This window comes from Dasypus novemcinctus, chromosome 2 (assembly GCF_030445035.2).
Source record: "Dasypus novemcinctus isolate mDasNov1 chromosome 2, mDasNov1.1.hap2, whole genome shotgun sequence".
Lineage (NCBI taxonomy): Eukaryota > Metazoa > Chordata > Mammalia > Cingulata > Dasypodidae > Dasypus > Dasypus novemcinctus.
The window spans coordinates 166,960,907-166,981,902 of NC_080674.1; the positions used below are offsets into that span (position 1 = coordinate 166,960,907).

At 41.9% G+C, this 20,996-nt stretch overlaps 1 protein-coding gene across 1 annotated transcript in view; it reads right to left on the reverse strand.

The window, feature by feature from the left end:
* Nucleotides 1–10,556: 10,556 nt before the first annotated feature.
* The window catches only part of TIMD4 (T cell immunoglobulin and mucin domain containing 4), a 28,263-nt gene continuing 17,823 nt past the window's right edge, over nt 10,557–20,996 (reverse strand). The window contains exons 5-8 of the mRNA XM_004466366.4: nt 15,364–15,410; nt 13,826–13,916; nt 12,595–12,634; nt 10,557–11,663 (exon numbers count right to left, since the gene is read on the reverse strand). Of these exons, the coding sequence (XP_004466423.2) occupies nt 11,579–11,663; nt 12,595–12,634; nt 13,826–13,916; nt 15,364–15,410 (263 nt within the window). The 3' untranslated portion in view covers nt 10,557–11,578. The remainder of the gene's footprint in view (nt 11,664–12,594; nt 12,635–13,825; nt 13,917–15,363; nt 15,411–20,996) is intronic.

Consider the following 20,996-nt stretch of genomic DNA (forward strand, 5'->3'; position numbering starts at 1 on the left):
ATAGATCGAGAAATTCTGAAAGTCTATCTTCCAGTACAGGTGTTGTAAAATAGATCCAGATGTTGTGAAGTAGACCAAAACACGAGAAAAGAAATAGACCAAGGTCTATTCGTATTACTCTTGGCTATTACATTCTATAAAGCCACCATGAATCCTGAGTTAGCAAATACTGAACCACTGCTCCTAGGAGAAATACAGGGTTCGGTTCCTGTGAGCCTCTAGTCACAGCATTTTCATCAACCAAAGCAATACACAACCTTGTTTTATGTGTGTTTCTGTTTAATGACACCTTCCTTAATACTGTTAAATACATTAACGTTGAACTCACACCCAAGAGCATAACCCATGCCTGAATGAAGCCTCTCTAATACACGTTTTCTCCATAAAGCACATCACAGCCTTCTTGCACTTACCATCACTAGACTATGCTTAGGGTCCATTTTAAACACTGAAATCACCAACAAAAGGCACAAAAATGTGAAAAACATGCCACTAAATATACCACGAAAGGGACGCTTATTTACAGTATTATAGCAGAAATAAGAATGCAAAGAGTCTCCTTGTTCAACTTCAGCTGGGAGAGTGTTCTTCAGGCAACTCAGGGTTTGTTTTTTGCTGTTTTGCACATGTTCCACAAATGACTATGAAAGCCTCTTGAATACTGATTTTGTGGTTACAAACAAATGTTAGCAAGTAGGTTGAGTTCATAAATATCGAATACATGAATACCGAGGATTAACTCTATGTTCATGCATTCAAAAAATATTTGCAAGCCTAGTGTGGGCAAGACACTCTGCTAGGGGCTGGGAATACAGAGACAGTAAGGACAAGGTCCCTGATACCTCTCAGCTCCAGCCTAACCAACCTGCTGTTTTCTGGTCTGCATGAAGATGAAAATTAAATCATCACATGATGTCCCTTTCAAATCACAGCAAAATCTTCAACAGACCAGAATCCAGATAGAAACCAGGGCATTTTCCTTATATTCATCATTGTTTAGGAGGGGGAAAAGATAGGCAAGATGGATTTAGAATGGAAGTAAAAAATGACTACCAACATATGTCTTGGGGGCAATGAGCATTCAAAATATTGTATATAGTGCACACCACCGGTGTTTCTCAGTTATGATTCAAATTCAAAATGGCAACCTTGCCATCTAATATCCTCCATCATAGTGGAAGCCCAAAGGGCTGGCTGGCACTGAATGAGTAAATGAGGGACAATGAGAGCTTGGCAAATGAACAACACTATCCAGAGACTCTGCACCTCCCCAGAGCAGGGGTATGGGACCACAGGACTGTCAGAGTCACTTTGGAGAAGCATAGGATAGAAGGCAGAATTAAGCCAGAGCCAAACTACAGTCAGGAAGAACACTATCTGTGGACCAGAAGCAGTAGATGAGGGTATGAGTACCAGAGATGAAGAGGGCAGCACCCTGTGGTAGACCCCAGTGAACCAAGAAAGACAACCAAATCAGAGCGGAGCACAAAATCCAAAAACAAATCACAGGCAAGGCAAGGTCAGAGTTCAGAAGAGGATGGCAAGAGAGTGGTTAGCAACCGAGATGGCCAACACAGGACTCTATGAATCTGTACTCTCAGAGTATGACCCGCTGACCCTGCCTCCAGTCAGTCAAGGTAGTAAAATAAGCCAATAACTAATGCTTCAACAAATGAAAATACTGTATGACCTCACTGATATGAAACAATTAGAATATGTAAATTCAGAGAGTCAGAAACTAGAACACAGGCCAGGGGTCAGGGTGGAGGTTGGGAAAGAGGTGTAAGTGTTTAATTGGTATAAAATTTGTTTGGGATAATGGAAAAGTCTTGGTAATGGATAGCAGTAATGCTAGGACAACATTGTGAACATAAGAGCATTGAATTATATATTTGAATGTGGTTAAAAGGAGGAAATGTTAAGTCATATATATGTTACTAGAATAAAAATTTTTAAAAAAACCCATAAAACTGTATATTACAAAATGAATCCTAAGGCAAACTATGGATGGTATAGTTAACAGCACAATTATAAGAATATTCTTTTATCTATTGTAACAAAGGTACCAAACTAAAGCAAGTTGTCAATAATGGGGAATGTGTATTTGGGAACTCTATTTCTGTATGATTTCTCTGTAAACCTACATCTTTTGTAATTAAAAAAAAAAAAAAAAAAAACTTGGCCACAGTGTCTAACAAGTTTCCCTGGAAGACAACATTTCATGTCAGTGGGAGAAGACCCTTGGAAGCTTGTGCATGGTTTCCTCCAGACTTCACCTGGTGCTTTTCCTTCTGTTGATTTTGCTTTGTATCATTTCCTGTAATAAATTATAGCTGTGCTGAGTCCTGTGCCTCCTCCTAGCAAAACAGCAAACCTGGCGGTGGTCTTTGGAATCCCCGATGCACAGCGCTATTAGAATAAGTCATGATTAGATTGGGAAACCTATTCATTTGTATATGTCTGTTGCTGAGGTGGAAACATAACGAAAACAGATTTTTATACCATCAATCAGTTCTTGGTGCTGCAGTGGTGACAAACTACTGCTGGAGAACTGCAGTATCCTGAATAACTTTCAGTTATGTTCTGAACTTCATGAGCATTCGCTAGGTACAGATTGAAAGCCCACATTCCTTTATTTACAATAAAGCCCTCTTACTTAAGTTTAAAAAAAAAAAAAAAAAGGTTCCAGGGCCTTATTCCAAACTCATTGAATCAGCATCTCTGGGGGTCAGACCCAGGTATGTGCATTTTAACATATTCCCTAGATGCTTCTTAGCCTCAGCAGATGAGGAGATACATACTCAGCTTCTGAGATAGATCACAAGCTTCCAGGTCTGACATCCCAGTTCCCCCAAATGCCCTAGACCCATCCTCATTGGGAGACTTTGTTGATTCTGCCAGCAAATTCCAATAAACATACACTAAACATGTTGTGGCTGGAGAGCAGACACCTCCATCAACTCCTACTGATGATGGGGCGCCCACCCTGTGCCAAGTGCTGGGCTAATTGCTTTACTTGGATTACTCCACTCTATATAATACTTACAAGGAGGCAACAATACTGTTCCCAATTCATAGACTAAGAGAATCCAAGCAGCTTGTCCTCAGTCACCCAGATGGGCAAGAGCAACACAGGGTTCTGAGCCAGCTTGACTCCCAGATGTGTGCTCCTTCATATACCAACACTTTTGTAAAACTTGCCAACAACAGCTTAATAATGGTGAGTCTTTGGTTAAGAAAAATTTTTTCACCACCTCATACCCAGAGCATTATGGCAAAGCAAGACTTGGCTCTCTTTTCTAATCATCTTGATCCCAAGGCAGGTTTTGTCAGGTTTTGTAATCCCTTTCAGGCCTTTTTTCATCTCAGTGAAGAAGGGTCTGAGATTAAGTTTGGGAAGAGATTGAAAGCCAAAGCGCAGAGGAACAGATTAAAATGATGCAGAAACATCCTGAATCCGGAGGGAAAATGATAGGACCTCGTTGATGGAGCCGATGTAGGGAGATATGATGCCAGTCTCATCTCAGAGGAGAGAAGGGGAGGGAAAGAAATGCGCAAAGGGAACAGAGGAAAATGGGTGGAGAACAGAGAGAAGAGGCAGAGGAAAGGCGAAGCCTGGAAGAAGATGGCAAGACCTGGGGTCTCTGAAGGGCAGAGGGCCAGGCCACATCCTGAGTTTATTTTTTAAAGCCTCTCCAGGTTTGTTTGTTTTTTCATTTTTCCAGGTATATTTTAAAAGGAGGGAAGAGGCCAGGTTTGTTGTGTATTTTAAATGTTCAGTCTTCATCATCCAATCTCTGTGCCTAATGCCTAAACCTAGCCCTCATTTGAAGGGAAATCTAAATTTGGGTCTTTCAAGAATGTGAGTCCCAGGCCAAAAGGGCCTTCCGACCTCATGCTCTTCCTACCCCTCTGTCCATTTCCAGGTCCATCATATAGAGATGGAGAACATAAAATCATACCAGGTTGATGAGAGGGAAAATGGAGAAGCCTAAAGCTCACAGTTGAACGGTCCTTTCTACCTTGCACAGGCGTACTGAGACCACAAAGGTATTTCTGTACACCTGGACGGCCAGAACACAGGGATTAGGGCCTGGACTTCAGAGCTGCTCCCAAGTGTCAGTCCCAGCTCTGCTGCAGACCATCTACTTCATCCATCCAAGTTTCCAGTTCCTCATCCATTCAACAGGGATAAAACTGGCAACTAGATCAGTGCAAGATTACAATTGAATAAACAATGCATTTCACATGCTTAGGGCAGTGCCTAGCATATGGTAAGCGCTCCAATAATATTAGTGATGACTACTGACCCTGTTCTTAGGTCTAAGCGCAAAGCTAGGTGCACATGGAAGGCGCCCTAGAGAGATGATATTGACCCATTGGCTTGAGGTGGAGCCATGACACTTGATTCTAGCCTTGCTTCACTAACTACAGCAGGAACCAGCCAGCCACTTTGCCTCTCTACATCTCCATTTTTCTCCTCTATAAAATAGGATATGCCCTTCCCCTGACACAGAGGAATATACTTGAAAATGCTCAGAAAAATATGAAGCGCATAGAAGCATAAGGTAGGATTATTTCCATTACTTTAACATTGTACTTTGACAAAGCCAACTACTCTCAGGCCAACTTTTAACCTTATGCTGTAACTGAGAGTTCTTGCTAAAATTTGCCTCCTTGGTCTGAAAGTTTTAATCCTATTCATTCAATGACTTTTGGCCCTTGAATCATATATGCAGAATTTCTAATCTTTTATCCTTTTTTATTCCTTCACTCTTTTAACCTCTTGGGTACATTAGAATTGATCCAAACATTTGGAATTATGAAATACCAATAAAGATAGAAATGGTTGGTAGACTGTAAGCTGCCTGGGAAGAGGGACTAGGTCTTGTTCTTTGCTAAACCTCAGCACCCAGCATGGTCCCTTGACCCATATAAGACACCCAATAAGCTTTTTTTTTTCTTTTTCAGGAAGTACTGGAGATCAAATCCAGGACTTTGTATGTGGGAGCAGGCACTCAACCACCGAGCTACACCCGCTCCCCTAAGCTTTTATTGGATGAATGTCACAGAAATCAAGGTTGTCTACCTAATAGCCTGTCACAATTTTCCCAACTGTTCTAACCAATCTTGTGTTTGAGTGTCAAGGTGCATGCCCAGGGGATGAATGCCTGGCATAAATTAGTCCTAGCAATCTCATTTTCCTCTACCAAGTGTGAGCCTGTGACCCTGTTCTGGCCATTGAAACATAAGGGGACGTTTTCTGGTAATCTTTAAAGAAAGATGTACCTTTTGGATAAAGGAGAAGAGCCATAGTAGGGGAAAAGTCCCACTTTCCACTCACCTTTCTTCTTGCTTGAGATACTTTTGTGTGAGGGCATATTTAGAGCAATGGGAACCATCTTGCAACCAGGAGGGAAAAAACAAGAAAATCGCAGAGACCCGATTCTAGGACAGCTTGAGAAGCAACCCTAAAACAGCCTAACCCGGATTTCTAGTTAGGTGAAATAATTAAGTCTTTTTAAAGTCACTACTTTTTTTAGTATTCACTTACTTTCAGCTGAATACAATCTTACCAGTAAATGAATGGCTATTTGCTCCCTGAGAAAGGTATTCTCCTATATTTAGGTCCAAGAGGACAAGTAGTTCCCATTTTTACCACGTTCCTTGATCTGTAACAAAGTTTTGCACTTAACCAATCCTCCATGGTTTTCTCCATTTGGTGTCATCTCTTCACTTTTTCTTCTCTTCCAAACAGATTGATAGACCTACTTTGACCCTTGGACATTGCTTTTCTGTTTATCTTTTCTGTTTTCTCATGATCGCTTTCAACAGAACAAATATTATGTCTTAGTTTTTATGTCTTAGTTTTTAATTACTTTAATGGGCCTCTTCCATAGTAATTGTGACATTTAGGTCATTATCTTGTCTCCTCGGATCTTCTTGAGCAATTTTATTGATCATATCTTGGAGAAAAATCATGTGGGGCTACTAGACCCACATAAACTTGTAACTTAGGCAAAACTTTATCCCGGTTAATTAAGATTAATTAATAACATTATTTTCTGGTGCAAAGCTATCCTCCCTTCAGAAGAGCAGCACACAAACTTTGCTGAGTATTAGGATAACCTGAGGGGCTTTTAAAAATCCTGATGCCCAGGAATCTCCCATACCTATTAAATAAGAACTTCAGAAGGGAGCCAGGCATCAGGATTGTTTAAGTTCCCCATGTGATTCCAATATGTAGCCTCGCTTAAAAAACAAAGCTTCAGACCAGTACTTCTCAAACTGAAATGCGCACACAAATCGCCTCAGCATCTTGTGAAAATGCAGATTCCGATTCAGGAGGTTGGGGTGGGACCTAAGCATACGCATTTCAAATAAGCTCCCAGGAGATGCTGATGCTACTGATCTGAGGCCCGCACTTTGAAAAACGAGAGTCTAAAATCTAGATCGAGTAATATTCTATCCTGACCCTAGGGCTGCACAAATTGTAATCTACTGGGGTCCCATTGAAAAGTCACAGAATGAAAAAACTATTGCAATCAAGTTAAGAGCACAGGCTATGAAAGAACTGTTTTTAATCTGTTCAGTTATGAATTTAGGTTGACCAGTCATGCCAATTTGCCTGAGTTAGGGGTAAAGGGGAGGGGGAAGGTTCCAAGAACTGGTACCCAGTACACAGACCTTTCCATTTTAAAACCAAAAAGTCCCAGGAAAAAACAGAACAAGTTGGTACCCTAGTCATGGTGGCGTTCTTCAAAGAGCAACACGGCAGATGGGCTTTGCATTTCTGGATTCTGACTCCTTTTCTGGAAGCAACAGTCCATCACGGTCAGAGATATGCTGGGAAAAGTGACTCAAGTAAAAGAGATGCTTGAGTTGTATGGCCGTACCAAGACGAACTGAATTTGACTGTGATTCCAGGAGGGCAGCAGATAGATCCAGTGGATTTTGAAAAATCCAAGAATCAAGTTTATAAGACGGTCACAGAAGCAAGGCTGGAGAAAACTGTTTAGGCCCCTGTTCTAGCCCTGGTTTACAGTGTAGCCTGAGACAGAATATTTCCCATGTGGATCTTAGTTTTATCAGCTGAAAAATGGGAGTTGAACCCCCTATGATGCATGCAATATGGATAAAGCCTATAACCAAAGAACAGCACCTTTCAGCTCAGGCAGAGTGAACCCAACGTTTATTGCGCTAACAGCCATCTTCCAGTGCTCCCCCAGCTCCTATGTAATCTCAACATTCATCTTATTCCTGGAATACTTCTGTGCTCTTCACTGTCCTTTGCTGCTCAGGGAGCTGAGAATTCACAGTGCTTTTTTAAAGACTGTAACATGTTTCCACATCTAAATGAAACTCTAATTCCAGACTCAGTCTTTTTGGTTTCAAGTAGCTTCTTCCTTCTGCTCTTGCCTCCACCTAGGGAGCCCACTTCTCAACTTTCTGTTTTCTTTAGAGAGACAAAGAGTCTCCCCAGCCACCCATTGCCAGATTCCGGTTAACCTTTCATTAAGCCTGCTGACAGCTGGCTTCAGCTCTTCATGAGTTAGATCAACACATTCCCATTTAAATGTGTCCCACCTGGCTTCATTAAGGTTCCTGCCAGGTTCTCCACTTGCAGATTCTTCTGTAAATGCAAATCAGATTCTGAGTAATAATATGGAGGCAAGGGAAGATTGAGCTATAATGGGATTGGAGAACCATCGATACACTCAGGATGCCCTGGATCTGAGCAAACCAGAATCCATTTGGCTCCAACACAGAAGCAGCCACAGTGCCCTGTCCATGAAGGGCTCTTACTGTGAACCACGGGAAAGTGACTAAGCGTGTGGAGCTCTTCAGGACCCAGCTCTGCCACAAAGGGACCTCGGGCAGGGCCCTTCACCTGTCTGTGCTTCTGTTTCCTCGACTCCTACAGCAGGAAAAGTAAACCTGCTCCACTGGGCTATCGTAAGAGGTCCTTGGGTTAACTGCCTTGAAACATGTGGAATACTAAGAATATAGTTAGTGTTCATTTTGGTTTAGATGCCATTTCACTTAGCCTAGAACGGCCAAGGTCAGGTTGCCGAAAGGCTGTTCTAAATCCTCAGGGTTGGATTGTGAGTCCACCATAAAACGTTAGCTGTGAGAGCCACAAACGGGATTACAGTCCTTCCTTGTGGAAATGGAAAGACAACACTGATTTCACACTATTGCATTTCCCATGTGTGTTCTGTCTCATTTAAATTTTAAGCTCCTTAGAGGAAGCAATTCTCTCCTGGGTCCACACACAATAGATACTAGAAAGTTGTTTGCAGGTGGTACCCATTCATCCTGATTGCACAGAGGGAAAGAGAGGAACTACATGAGCCACCTCCTCTGATCTCAGTATAAGAATTACATATTTATTAATTCATTAATTTGGAAAATCCTGGGAATCTCAAACCACCCGCCTTTTTGTAGACCACAGCCATGCTCTGCCCGGCCAGGACACTACTTGAACTAACGCTGATTTTCTGCCTTTATGTAGCCACACGCACACTCCAGTCTGTGACAGGACATAACTTTCCATTGCCTCCCCCATCCGTGTCACCTTCCTGGTCTCTGAGGTCACTGGAGTTTGCCACCCCTTGTCTCAGGGAGAGACTGGGTGTGCTGCTTCTGGGTGAGTCTGAATGACGTGGGGGAAAAGGGCTGGGAGCCAGGAGATGGGCATCTCAGCTCTACAGTTTAAAAAGATCTCACTGCCACGCATGGAGAATAGACCGATGAGGGGATGAAGTGCACTTGGTGGTTATACTTAAGCAGCTACTGCAGAGTCCAGGCAGAAAGCAACGCCGGCTTAAACAAGGTCTCTAGGGCTGACCTCTGCCTGGAACTTTGACTGTTTAAAGGCCTGGCACTGCCTGGCCAAGCCCACTGCCGTGGAGCCCTGAGTTAACGGAGAATCTTGTCTCGGCGCCTCAATCCTCCTGGCAGAGATTTTTGCTGCAATAGGTCAGAAGCTCTAAAATGCTTCAGAATCACCTCGAGGGCTTGTTAAACCACAGCTCACTGGGTCCCACCCCTGGAGTTTCTGATTCAACAGGTCTGGGGTGAAGACAAGTTCCAGGTGATGCTGATGCCACTGCTCTCTTAGAGAACCTTGGGGCTAGCACAGAGGATTGTTAGACATTGGAACCACTTGTGGAGTTTTTTTATAACTTCAGATGCCCATACCCCAGAACCATTTCAAAAAGAATCTCTTGAAGGGTGGACTTAGGAAGTCGTACTTTAAAAAGCCTCCTAGTGGATTTCAATTTGCCACCCAAACAGAAAACAACTAGGCTATAGGCTCCTGAAAGCTACTACCAGGTATAAAGTACTAGGACTGTCCATTTAAATTCAGAAACATACTTAGGAAATGATTGAAGATGCCTCCTTGAAAAACAAAGATATTCATTGAGCTTCTGTGACAGAGGTTTTTACTTTCTTCTTTTTCTAGTCAGATACAAGGTGGTGGTAGCACTGATGGTGGTGTTTTAGAAGATGGGAAGGGAGCATCAGCTAAATTTGGGTGGAATAATATTTTGATTACAAAATATTAGAACCTGAGTATATATACGAGGTGCAGCAATTTGATATAATTGATGAATTCCAAAAATAGATACTGGAATAAGTTTGCAATATGGTCTCTTACTGGGCATGATTGAGTTATGACTAGGGCTTTGATTGGGCCACGTCATTAGGGCATCACAGATAAAAGGCATGGCAAAGGACAGAGTTGAGGGTTTCTGATGTTAGAGTTTTGATTTTGGAGTTTGATGCTGAAGACTTAAACTAGAGCCCTGGGAAGCCAGCCCCAGGAAGGAAGGAAACTTGAAGCCAGAGTAAAGCAAGCCCCAGGAACACAGGAACCCAGGAAGCCTGAACCCTCACAGACGTCGGCAGCCATCTTGCTCCAAATAGACTTTGGTGAGGGAAGTAACTTATGCTTTATGGCCTGGTATCTGTAAGCTCCTACCCCAAATAAATACCCTGTATAAAAACCAACCAACTTCTGGTATTTTGCATCAGCATCCCTTTGGCTGACTAATACACAAGGTCATCTAGTCCCACTCCATCTTCCAGTTGGGGAAACTGAGGCCCTGAACTTGATTCTAGAGGCTTTTTGTCCCCTCAGACTCAAATAAATATTTGAGTTTAGCTTACTAGCCAAAGCCATTTCCAATATCTCAAGCTAAAGGAAGAGGAGAAAGTCAAGCCCCCAAAGAAGTCACCTGTGTGCTATTAATTTTTTCCATTACTTGTCCAAACCAGTCACTTCACTCAGCACCAAAAGAAAAGCCAGAAGGCAGACATCTCTGGGCAAGTGGTTTTCCAAGTGCCTAGGCAGAAGTGGGATTTTTATTAATTGCTGGATCAGTGTGAATTTCAGCAAGGAATTCATGGGATGCACCAATAAAGTGATGAGAGTATTTTCTCTCTCTCTTAAAAGGAATGTCAGGAAAGTAAAATACCAAAGACTACCTTAGAAGAATATGTACCTATTTCATTAATGCTGTGATTACCCTAAGAACTCTAGGAAGAAATTTCTTTCAGATTTGTTTTACTTTTCACATTTCTGTGCAGCCAGAGGCTTCTCTCATTCAGGTTCACATATTTTTCATTCATTCATCCAACAACTTTAATCTCTCTCCCAGGGTTCTTCATGTTGTCACTGTTTTTAAATAAACTCATTCTTAGGAGCAATTTCCCATGATTTACATTCCTAGAAATGTAAGAGTTACTTCAGCCACATCCATGCAATGCCCCCCAATTAACACCCATGTCATCCACCGCATTTTTTTCCAGCAGACTCTTGGATGTTTCCAAAATATAATTCCCCAAATGAGAATTAAGACGTCACACTAGGATCACCTCAAAAGACACACATGAAAAGAGAATAAAGAAAAACTTATAAGTTTTAGATGTAAGTCCAAATCATTGTGTGGTTCCACGTCATTACATCTGCAGCCTTCAAAAAGCCTAGATTCTGGCTACATAGGCCTTCTCTGGAGTGGGCAGGAACTCTGAAAGCTGGACATGAAAGGAGATTGAAACCCATACAAGACAAAGGCCACTAGGGAAGGGAAGGGACCAGTACATGCCCACAAGCAAAACAATTTGGAAAAACGTGAGGTTTTCCTTCCAGCAGCTCAAGAGCTACCAAGTAAAAGAAAGATTAGACATGTTCTGTGTAAGTGCAATGGGTTCAACCAGGACCAGAGGCAGATGCTATCTGGAGGCAGATTTTGTTCTAAATATTTCTAAGTCTCAGAATTTCCCCAAGATTGAAGGGACTTGCTTGGGTGTGGTAGTGAGTTCACCGTCACTAAAAGTGTTCAAGTGTGGTGAGGAAGATCATTTAGCAGTGATATTATTAATACAGAAGAGATTAAATAACAGGGGAAGGGAAAGTGCAGTCTCTAAAATATGTTTCATTTGTGAAACTAAAGTAAGTTGGACCAGTGACATCACTGGAACAGGTATGGGTTTAAAAAAAGTCCTAAAACTTATTTTGATACCTCATACATCACCCCCCCCATCCTCAATCCTAAGGAAAAGTAGCATGTTAGAGTGTGAAAAGACCATCTTCATCTTCTCTTCCATGTTGCATCTCACTAAGGTCACTTTTACTTTCTCCCAAGTGGTCTAACCTGTAAAGGAAAAAGAGTAGGTGATAATGGGAAACATCAAGACCAGGGAAAAAGTGAATGCTGCTGAATTACAAAGCAACCCACCAAAGGCTGTTAGAGCTAAGGGGCTTGGAGTCTATCCAGTCCAAGGCTCTCATTTTACAAATAGGAAAACGAGGTGGCAAGACATACAGAGCTTTTGCCAGTCGGTTACAATGAGAGGATTAGAAGTTCCTATATAACAGAATATAAAATCATGATCTAAGTGTGTTTATTTACAAAGGGATCTTCTAGCTTGACCTGGAAAGTCATCTTGCTGGGCCTCAGTTTCTCTACTTGTTAATATTTATTTGTTAATAAACACCATTATTAAGTAAAGGCAGACTCTTATCAACAGTTTGCACAAAATCTTTTCATTTCTTTCCCAAATAGCTACAGAACAGGACAGATATCCAAAATTCCTTTTCAGAGACTCCTCAAACACTATTTTTAAAAAGCACACTACAGAAACAAAAAGTACTGCTCCTAAACTCCAATTGGATAGAGGAAGCAAATGCCAGGAATGATATCCTACACGTTCTTCCATCATTCCTACATGTTCTCCATGCCGACAACTCTCCTCTCCATGACCTCGTCTATCAATGTCCTTTTAGACCAAGTCACACAGAATTGAACATAAAATTTCAAACACAGAACAGTGACTTTTCACCTTCTTTTTTATGCACATTGTACTTCTATTAATGCAACCTGTCTTTGCATTTTGCACAGAAATGACTGTTAAATCAGAGAGAAGTTAATGTGAGCTACATCTTTTTCACCTCTAATGCCACATCTCTCCGACCCTGTGTTTAATCAGAACACAAGCACGAGTCATTAAACCACTGAGTAGTATCTAATCATTTGAAACAGCTTGTACAATCATTACAATAATGAGTCCTGCAAGATGAATTACCTTGTGTCTTTCTGCAAACAATTGGTTTTCATGACTTTCCCTGGAAAGACAAGACCACAATGTGAGCAGAGTTTTAGAACACGTGAAGTACCAGGGGGGAGGCCCAAAGCCAGCAACAGAAGGTGAGAAGGTAGGGACGGGCTTTGTCAGGGAAAGCCATTCCTTTCCCCAGGTGGTGTGATTGCTTTTCCAGGCCCCAAGCAATGCCCTTCAATTACAGAGGTATTCCAGCACGGTGGGCAAGGCTAGTAAGTAGTTCCATTTTTGAGTCTTTTGCCCACCCAGAATTCAACTATTCACTTGGATTTTAAAACACTTATTTGTTGTAAGAAATACCCAGAATTTTTCCAAACCATAATCATGTCTTGTATGAGGACTAACCGCAAGCTTCCAGTAAGTTCCAAATTTCCTTTTGCCATATTTGCTTGGAACAGGTGTTGAAATATACAAGTTTCACACTGATTGCTCAAACCAGCTGCTCTGGTTGCTGGTCTTAGCGCCTCACTACCTTGAAACAGCTTCTATTAACGGCTACAGAACCATTTTTCTCCATTTTACAACATAAACAGGTGCCGTGTGCTTACACTCTGCCTGAAAACTCTAAGCCTATGCCATGGTTCCTTTCTGGACTGTTTCTTATACTTTGGTGGAGGGTGTTAGGTCACGGACCAGCTTGAGAATCGAATGAAAACGAAGGACCCCTCCCCGGAAACACGCGGGTATGAGCATACAAGCACCTTCGCACATGATTCCAAGGGATTTATAGTTCTCCCGCACCCTAAGTTAAGAAAGCCTGTTTGAAGGGAACAAACAAGAAGCCCAGGATCATTAGTGATTTTCCTCCTGGGGCAAGTGTAATAATAATACTTTCCACATAAGGTAATAATGGGAGGAAGTGAATTAGGCAGGTCGAGAGTGTAGCATGAATACACTTAAAATGGTGCCACAGTTTGAAAATAAAAGAGTCGCATCAGAACTGGCACAGAGCATGGATCCAATAAATGAGGTTGCTCTTATTCCCTTTTTCGTTTCCCCAAATATAAGCACGATCAGGAGGATGACAGCACCTTAGAGAGTGCATTTACTTAACCGCCACATGCTTGACGGGAATGGGGACGGTGATATTTGGGATGCAGAGAGAGGAGGGCAGGAATCAGAAACAACCCCGTGCCCAGACCCTGAGGTGGCCGCAGCTCAGGACGGCTCCCTCCCGCCGCCCCCTGCCCCTCACCTCGCAGCACAAACGCCACGAGCAGCACCAGCAGCACAAATCCCACGGAGGGAGCGATGATCATCAGCAGGTCGGAGTGGGGCATCACCACCTGGGAGGCACAAGGACAGCCACAGGCTGGCTCAGCGTCTGAGCGTCCTTGAAAGAGTTTCCCACCCCACCAGTCCTTCCCCATCTCCAGCAGCTTGAGTGCATTCCATCACCTTTAGCCCAGTGTGTCTCAAATTCAAAATAAAGCCAACCTTACTAATTGTAATTTTAAAAGTTCTGAAGACCAAAAAAAAAAACCTGTTCCTCTATCTCAAAATCTCCCTAAGTCTTAGACATCAGGGCTAAGGGACTAGGGCCTTCAGAGTCTGAAGATAAAGAAGATACGGTGTGATTGGGCTCGTTTTCCACTGTCGCCTCTCTTTCCTGGTCACTGCCTAAACCCTTGGAGCTCTTTCTAGCCCTGCGCAGCTCTTTTCATGGCTGACTTAGGCTTCTAGAGAAAACAGGATTGAAGAAAAAAATGGATCACCGTTGCAAATTTTTTACAGCAGTGATTCTTAAAGTATAGTGGGGGGCCCACTAGATCAAAATGATTTTCATGAGGCATTAACTTTCACTCGTTCTCTCTGGAGATTTACAATGGAGTTTCCCAGCCGCCAAGAGACGGGAGGCCGCCCTGATGCATATGGATCCTACAAGAGAGGAATGAGCACCCCTCTGTCTCCTGCTAAGCCAGGCGTTAATGAGATCTGCAAAACTGTCAAACAAGGCCACCTTTCCCACTAATTTTTTTTTTCATTTGGGAAAATATAGTTATCTTTCCTAAAATATGTATTCAGTTAACACGTAATGGGTTTGTTGTTGTTACTAAATCAATTCATAATTTTGTTTAAAGTCTCAGCCTTAATTTTTAAAGCAGAAAGCAGCCCCAGCACTAAGAATTTGAGCGTTGCTGCACTGCAGGGAGGCATCTAAGGGTTCTGTGAGCGCTAGGCCATCTCCCGCTGTGCCCAGCAGGGTCTGTTCCCCCCTTCCTGTCCTCGTCTCCACCCAGCAGCTGGCACAGTGGGACGATAGCTGGGCATCTCTGAGGAGAGAGACGGGAAGAAGAAATCATTGCGGGGCCTTCGCTTTTCCTCTCTCGAGTTCTGTACTGCCTGAAGTTTTACGTGCGGTGGTTTGAACTGCCCTTGTAAAAATGAAAACAAATGAAGGGAACCTTCATGAAACAAGAGAAAAAGTGGTGGCAGGTGCTGATTTTTCAGTATGCCATGAATCCTGAGCCCCTCAGAGGGAAGATATAATGACTTTGCATGGTTTGTATTTTTTTCATTTGTTTTTGGCTTTTCAAAGCATCTGCACTTCCAGAAACGACGATATCTATAATTTCTGCCAAGAGTTCATGTCTAAAAATTATTTAACTATTTCATAATAGTTAAAATGAGTTTTACCACTTAGCAATATCCCTAGTCCAACTCCGCAAACCTGTTCTGTGGATTTTTTAAAAATCTAAGTTATATATTTCAAATATTTTACACACTTTTTACCTGTTCTAATTCAACTTCACTTTGTGTAAGAATTGTCATCTCGGATACTAGGAAGGAAAACGAGAAGAAAATGATTATATTTCCTATGGAAAAGTAAAAAACCACATCCAGAAATAGATATTTCAACCCTCATCTGGAATTTCAGTTGATATGTTTAATTTTTTAATCCCACCTTTTACCTTTGTAAATTTATTTATGCACATTTGTTTTGATACGGTTTTATCCAAACCTCATCTGTCTTCCAATATTATACCACAGAGACATCTTGATTTTATAGATGGTAGAGTGAGGCACTGGGGCCAGTAGGCAGTTTGGTCTAAGTTATCCATATGTCCCAACAATGCATTCAGGATTTTTATCCAGCAAGAAAATGAATCAGTCTACCAGTTAACGAATAGTCATGAACACTTATTATAGACCATTTACTACCCTGCTGTACCATGGCCCTTTAAGAATTTGCAATTTAGTGCAGAAAACCAAATTTAAATCATCGATTTTTAAAAATAGTTGCAATAGTGCAAAGGCTGGGAAGAAATAGTCTAGTATGTCATATAATACAGATGCCTGACCTATTTTGGATGGTAAAAGCATGTGAAGCATGTGAAGTTTAAGCTGAGACATGGAGCCATTTATTCATAACAGTGGGTTCAACAAGGGAATCATATTGAGAACCTTCCGAGTGCTAAGTACCATTCTGGACATTAAGAATATTGAAATGAATATGGCATGGCCCCTTCCCTCAAGAAATTTATAGCACATTAGGCAAGGGAGATGAAAAGATTATTTCAGCCTAACAAGTCAAGTATAATAATGGAGTATTTATAAGATGCTGGAGAAGAGGCAAGAAGAACTTAGCCCAACGTCTTAGTTCAGGAAAGCTGAATTAGAATTAATGAAATGAAGACAGAGCCCACGTCTGCCTGTTCAACATGGAGAGCCCAACACTAGCCTGGCACATATTTGGTGCTTTATAAACATCTGTTGAATGAATACACCCGAGCTGAGTTTAAGTTGTATAAGAATCATCCAGGTAAAGAGAGATGGAAACAATGTTGCAAGTAGACAGAATAGCATCAGAAGGCTGTGGAAGCAGGAAACAGTATGATATGCCCATGTCTAATGGCAAGCAGCAGTTAAGGTGTAACATGAAGGGTAGAGAGTGGCAGGGGATGAAACCAAGGTGATAGGCAAGAACCAGTCATCATGGAGGGCCTTTCGTTTCATGCTGGTAATGCCCCATTTGATTCCATAGGCAGAGAATAACAGCGGGGATGTTTTGAGCATGCAGTGGTCCAGTGAGGTGGATAAGGAAATAGCCAACTCAAGAGCTATCATCTGACTCCAACTCTGGAATTCAGAGTTAAGAGAAATGAAGAGGGAGAAACAAATCTCGGAAATCCTTAAGGAGAGAGTTAAATGGATATGGACACCAAGAGAAGAGTCTTAGATAACTTGCCAATTCCTGTTTGAGACACTGGGCCATAAACCACTAAGACTGGGAACAAGAGAGCAGAGCTCAAGTGTGTAAGTCTGGGGAGAACAGTGATAAGCTCAAATGTGAAGTCACTGAGGGTAAGGCGTCTGAGAGACTCAAGCAAAGGTTCTCCTAGCAAGCAGGAGATACAATGAATCTGAGTCAAACTCAGGAAGAAATTGGAGTTGGGGATACTGAAATGAGTCATTAGTAGAGTGAGGATGTGTAACTCAAGGACTCCATGTGCGCAGAGAGGAGCAGGAGTCCTGGGGAAAGCCAGCCCTTAAAAGGTGGGCAGAAGACGGAGAGGAGAAGGAGGCAGAAGAAGGGGTCAGAGAAATCAGACGGGGAGAGCCATGTCACGGAAGCCCATGCAGGAAAATATTGTCCAGGAAGGATTTCATGGTGCTTACAGTAAAAGTCACACATACAATAAACTATCAAATGGACACAAATGTAAAAATCACATTTATAGATGGGCTGAATATAATATCTAGGCTAATTACTATAGCTAATCATTGTTTCCCCCTAGCTTCCTTGCACTCAAGGGGAAAGGAGAAATGTGCTAGTTTTCTAAGGCTTCTAATTGGTAGAAGAGAGCTTATTCATCATAGAAAGGGACTAGTTGGAATGACTAAGAGCATGAAAATCCAAGGGGGGAAATTCAGCATATTTTTATATCCTACAGCTAAGGTGGTGGTGTTGTTTTGCTCTCTGCTATTATCTCCTAGAGCTAGAAATTGCAAGTAAGAATTCAAAATTCCTACCGCGTTCTGTCAAAATCCTGTTGTATTATAATCATTTGTGATGGATAAGCCTGAAATTGAAATCATCAAAGAGAAAAGCTAGTCTGGGTCGGTTTTGTCAGTCCTAGTCTGGGTCGGTTTTGTCAGACCTAATCTGTATTGTAGATTGGAATTGTCTTAACAGGAGAGTCATTTTGGGAACGAAAATGCTGCTGGGTCCTACCAGACAGCACTTTTCTCCTTTTCTTCCCCTTTCTCTCCTCTTCCCTTTTCCTTCCTCTTCTTCAGAAAATGCCAAAAATCCAAATGTGAAGCCCTGGTAGGGTTCGGGGCTGTGCACAGAATAGCACTGGAAATGCAGGTTGATGGTATTTAATCTTCCTTGGGAAAAGTAACAACACCAAAGAGAGGGGAGGGAGTGACAAGCCAAGACTCCTGGCCTCCGTGTCCCCTCAAGACACTGAATTCTGGCACAAGTTCATGCAGGCAAAGGCAGGGTCCTCCCAGAATTTGCAAGTAAAACAATTCTGTGAGAGGGGAATGAAAGAGAGTGAACCTGTAAAGGATGAAAGGCAGCCTTCGAAGGAAAGAACCAACCTAAGAAAGAGTCAGGCAATGGGTGCTGAGCACATGTAAGAAGATGCAGCCCAATCTAAGGTTCTAGTCAACGCGAAGGAGTGTCAGCCCGATGCCAGCTTCTCACCGACATGCACTGAGCATCTACTATTTACTCAGCCCATTTCATTTAGTCTTCAGGAGCAACCCTACCAGATGGGCGTTATCCACACTCTGCTGTTGAGAAAACTGAGGTCCAGAGGTTTAAACATTGTGATGGAGGTCGGACCGCTTGGTGGTGGTGGAGCTGGGATTTGAGCCTGTTCAACTGACATCAAAGCCTTTGCCCTTCACAACTTCACTATATCCATCTCAAGCACATTTGTATCACATAAATGGCTTTCCCTGCATCAAGCTGAAAGGAGGAATGCTCAAGATAGTGATTTACATTGAATCTAGAAAAAAAATGGTGCAGAACAGTGGTCTCCAAAGAGGCTCAGTGCTCACCATGAGTGTCTAAGGTCATCCACCAGGTATGGAGAAAATGAGACGGCGCTTTGCATTTATTTAAATCTTATCTTCTCAAAATTTCTTTGAGAAAGCTGTATTTCAAAATGTACAAGTATATTTCATGTATGTTATGTAAACAAATTATAAATAAATGTTTTACTAATAAAAACACATCATCAATCTGGTCTACAGAAGAAGAATGAGTCATTTGTCTCTGAAGCATAAATTGGAATCTGTTAGGCAGGAAAATGACCCCCACCAACTCCCACGTCCAAATCCCCGGGAACTCTGAATATGTTATCTGACCTGAAAAATGGGACTTTGCCACGTGACTGGGCTAAGGCTCTTGGGATGGGAAGATTAGCCCAGATTATCCTCGTGGGCTCAGTGTAATCACAAGGGTCCTTAGAAAGGGAGTTGACTGCAGAAGAAAAGATCAGAGGGAGGGAAAACGAGAGCTTTTACACTGCTGGCTTTGAAGATGGAGAAAGGGCCCATGAGCCAAGGAATTCAGACAGCTCCCAGCAGCTGGAAGGGGCACTGTTCCCGATCCTTGCCTACGGTCTCCAGAGGCAGTGCCACCCTGCTCCTGCTGACAGTCTGATTTGAGGATGACTGGCCTCTTAAATTTAAAATAATAAATTGGTGTTGTTTTAAGCCACAGAGTTCACAGTGATTTGTTAAGCAGCAATAGGAAGCTACTACAGAGACACTGGTCATGGAGATCTTCAATGTGCACATATAAAACTGAGAACAGAGGCCCTGCAGCTGGGAACTGGAAAGTAGGCACTGGGATGAAAGTAAGACAGACTATCACTTTAAACGTTTTTTTGTATGCTTTGAATTTTTGTCACGTATGTGTTTTAGCTATCTTAAAAATAAACTAATTGAAATTTAATAATGAAGAAACTTAAAACTAACCCCAGTTTTCCTGGGCCCATATACTCACCAATACTTATGATTATATTAGCTCTTCCTTCAGGGTAAATATGACCTGAAAAATAACAAAAATATGGACCCCTGCCAAGTTCTCACTTGAGTTCCCACTGCAAATTCATAAATTGGCTTTGTAGCTTTTATTTTGGTCCCTTGAGTTTATGTTAGGCCTGGATATTCTGGCAAAATGGAACCTCCAGGCCACAAAACTTAGCCCCAGTTCTTGGAGCACTATGAAACTTCCATTCTGCCTCCCCTGATAAATATTTCTCTCACTTTCCTGGCTGTGTGTCTTTGGGCAAGACACCTCCCCTCTCTGAGACGATTTCTTCACCTGAAAATGTAGAGATTTCACCAACTGATGTCTTATGCACTTTTTGTATATTATTTCATTTAATGCTTAAAAACCCATTTTACAGATGTGTAAATATTGGAGGCTGAACGAGGTTAAATCTGCTGCCCAGGCTAACATAGGTATAAAAATTTTAAAAGTGAGAATTTGAACCAAACTCTGAATGACTTAAAACTTCATGCCTGCAACGACTCTGAGAGCAAAAAGAGAGTGTATTAAAACCCTATTTGAAAACACAATCTCTCTAATCAGTGGGCTTCTGGCCAGGAATCCAACAGAAATAAAAGCAATCTATCTTCTTTAAGACTAGTATTACATATGTTCACTCATCATTGAATTCACAGAGACTGGACTCATCTGTCTCAACTTTTAAAACAAAATTAGTTTTGAAATAAGTCAATTCAGAGATATAATCTTAACACAATTCTACAATTTTTAAAATAACAACTGCTGCTAGAGAACCGCCCCCTCCCAGTCCTTTTTTCACATGGGTACCAGCTGTCTTATGCTGCCCCCTGCTGGATCACTACTGGTATGGATTTTTTAAATCCCTTGGATGATAAAAGGATACAAAATCACATTGTGAGTATTTAAGAGTTGAAATTACCCCCTCCGATTCCATAGAGGAAACCCCAAACCTAGAGATATATTCACTCCCTCAAGGTTGCATAGTAACGAGTAGCAAAGGGAGTGACTAGAACCCACATTTTTTACCCCTTGTGCTAACAAATCTCTTGAAAGTGAAAACACACACCTAATAAAATCACCTACTTCTAATAAATTCTGCATGCTTCCAGATGTGTTCAAAATATAAGTAAATCAACAACACTTTACCTATGTGAGTCAAGTGTTCCTTAGCTACAGGGGCAAAACTGGAATGGAGCCAATGACTTCATTGTGAAAGGGAACAGATAGAAAATCACATTGAGCAATCCAATGAGGTTCACAAAGAGGAAGAGATGGTGAGACATCTTTTCATTTTGGTTAAATGAGGTAGACAGAAGGACGCCAGGGATTCTAGAATGCCATTATTCAAGTCACCCCAATTCTGACCTTTGCT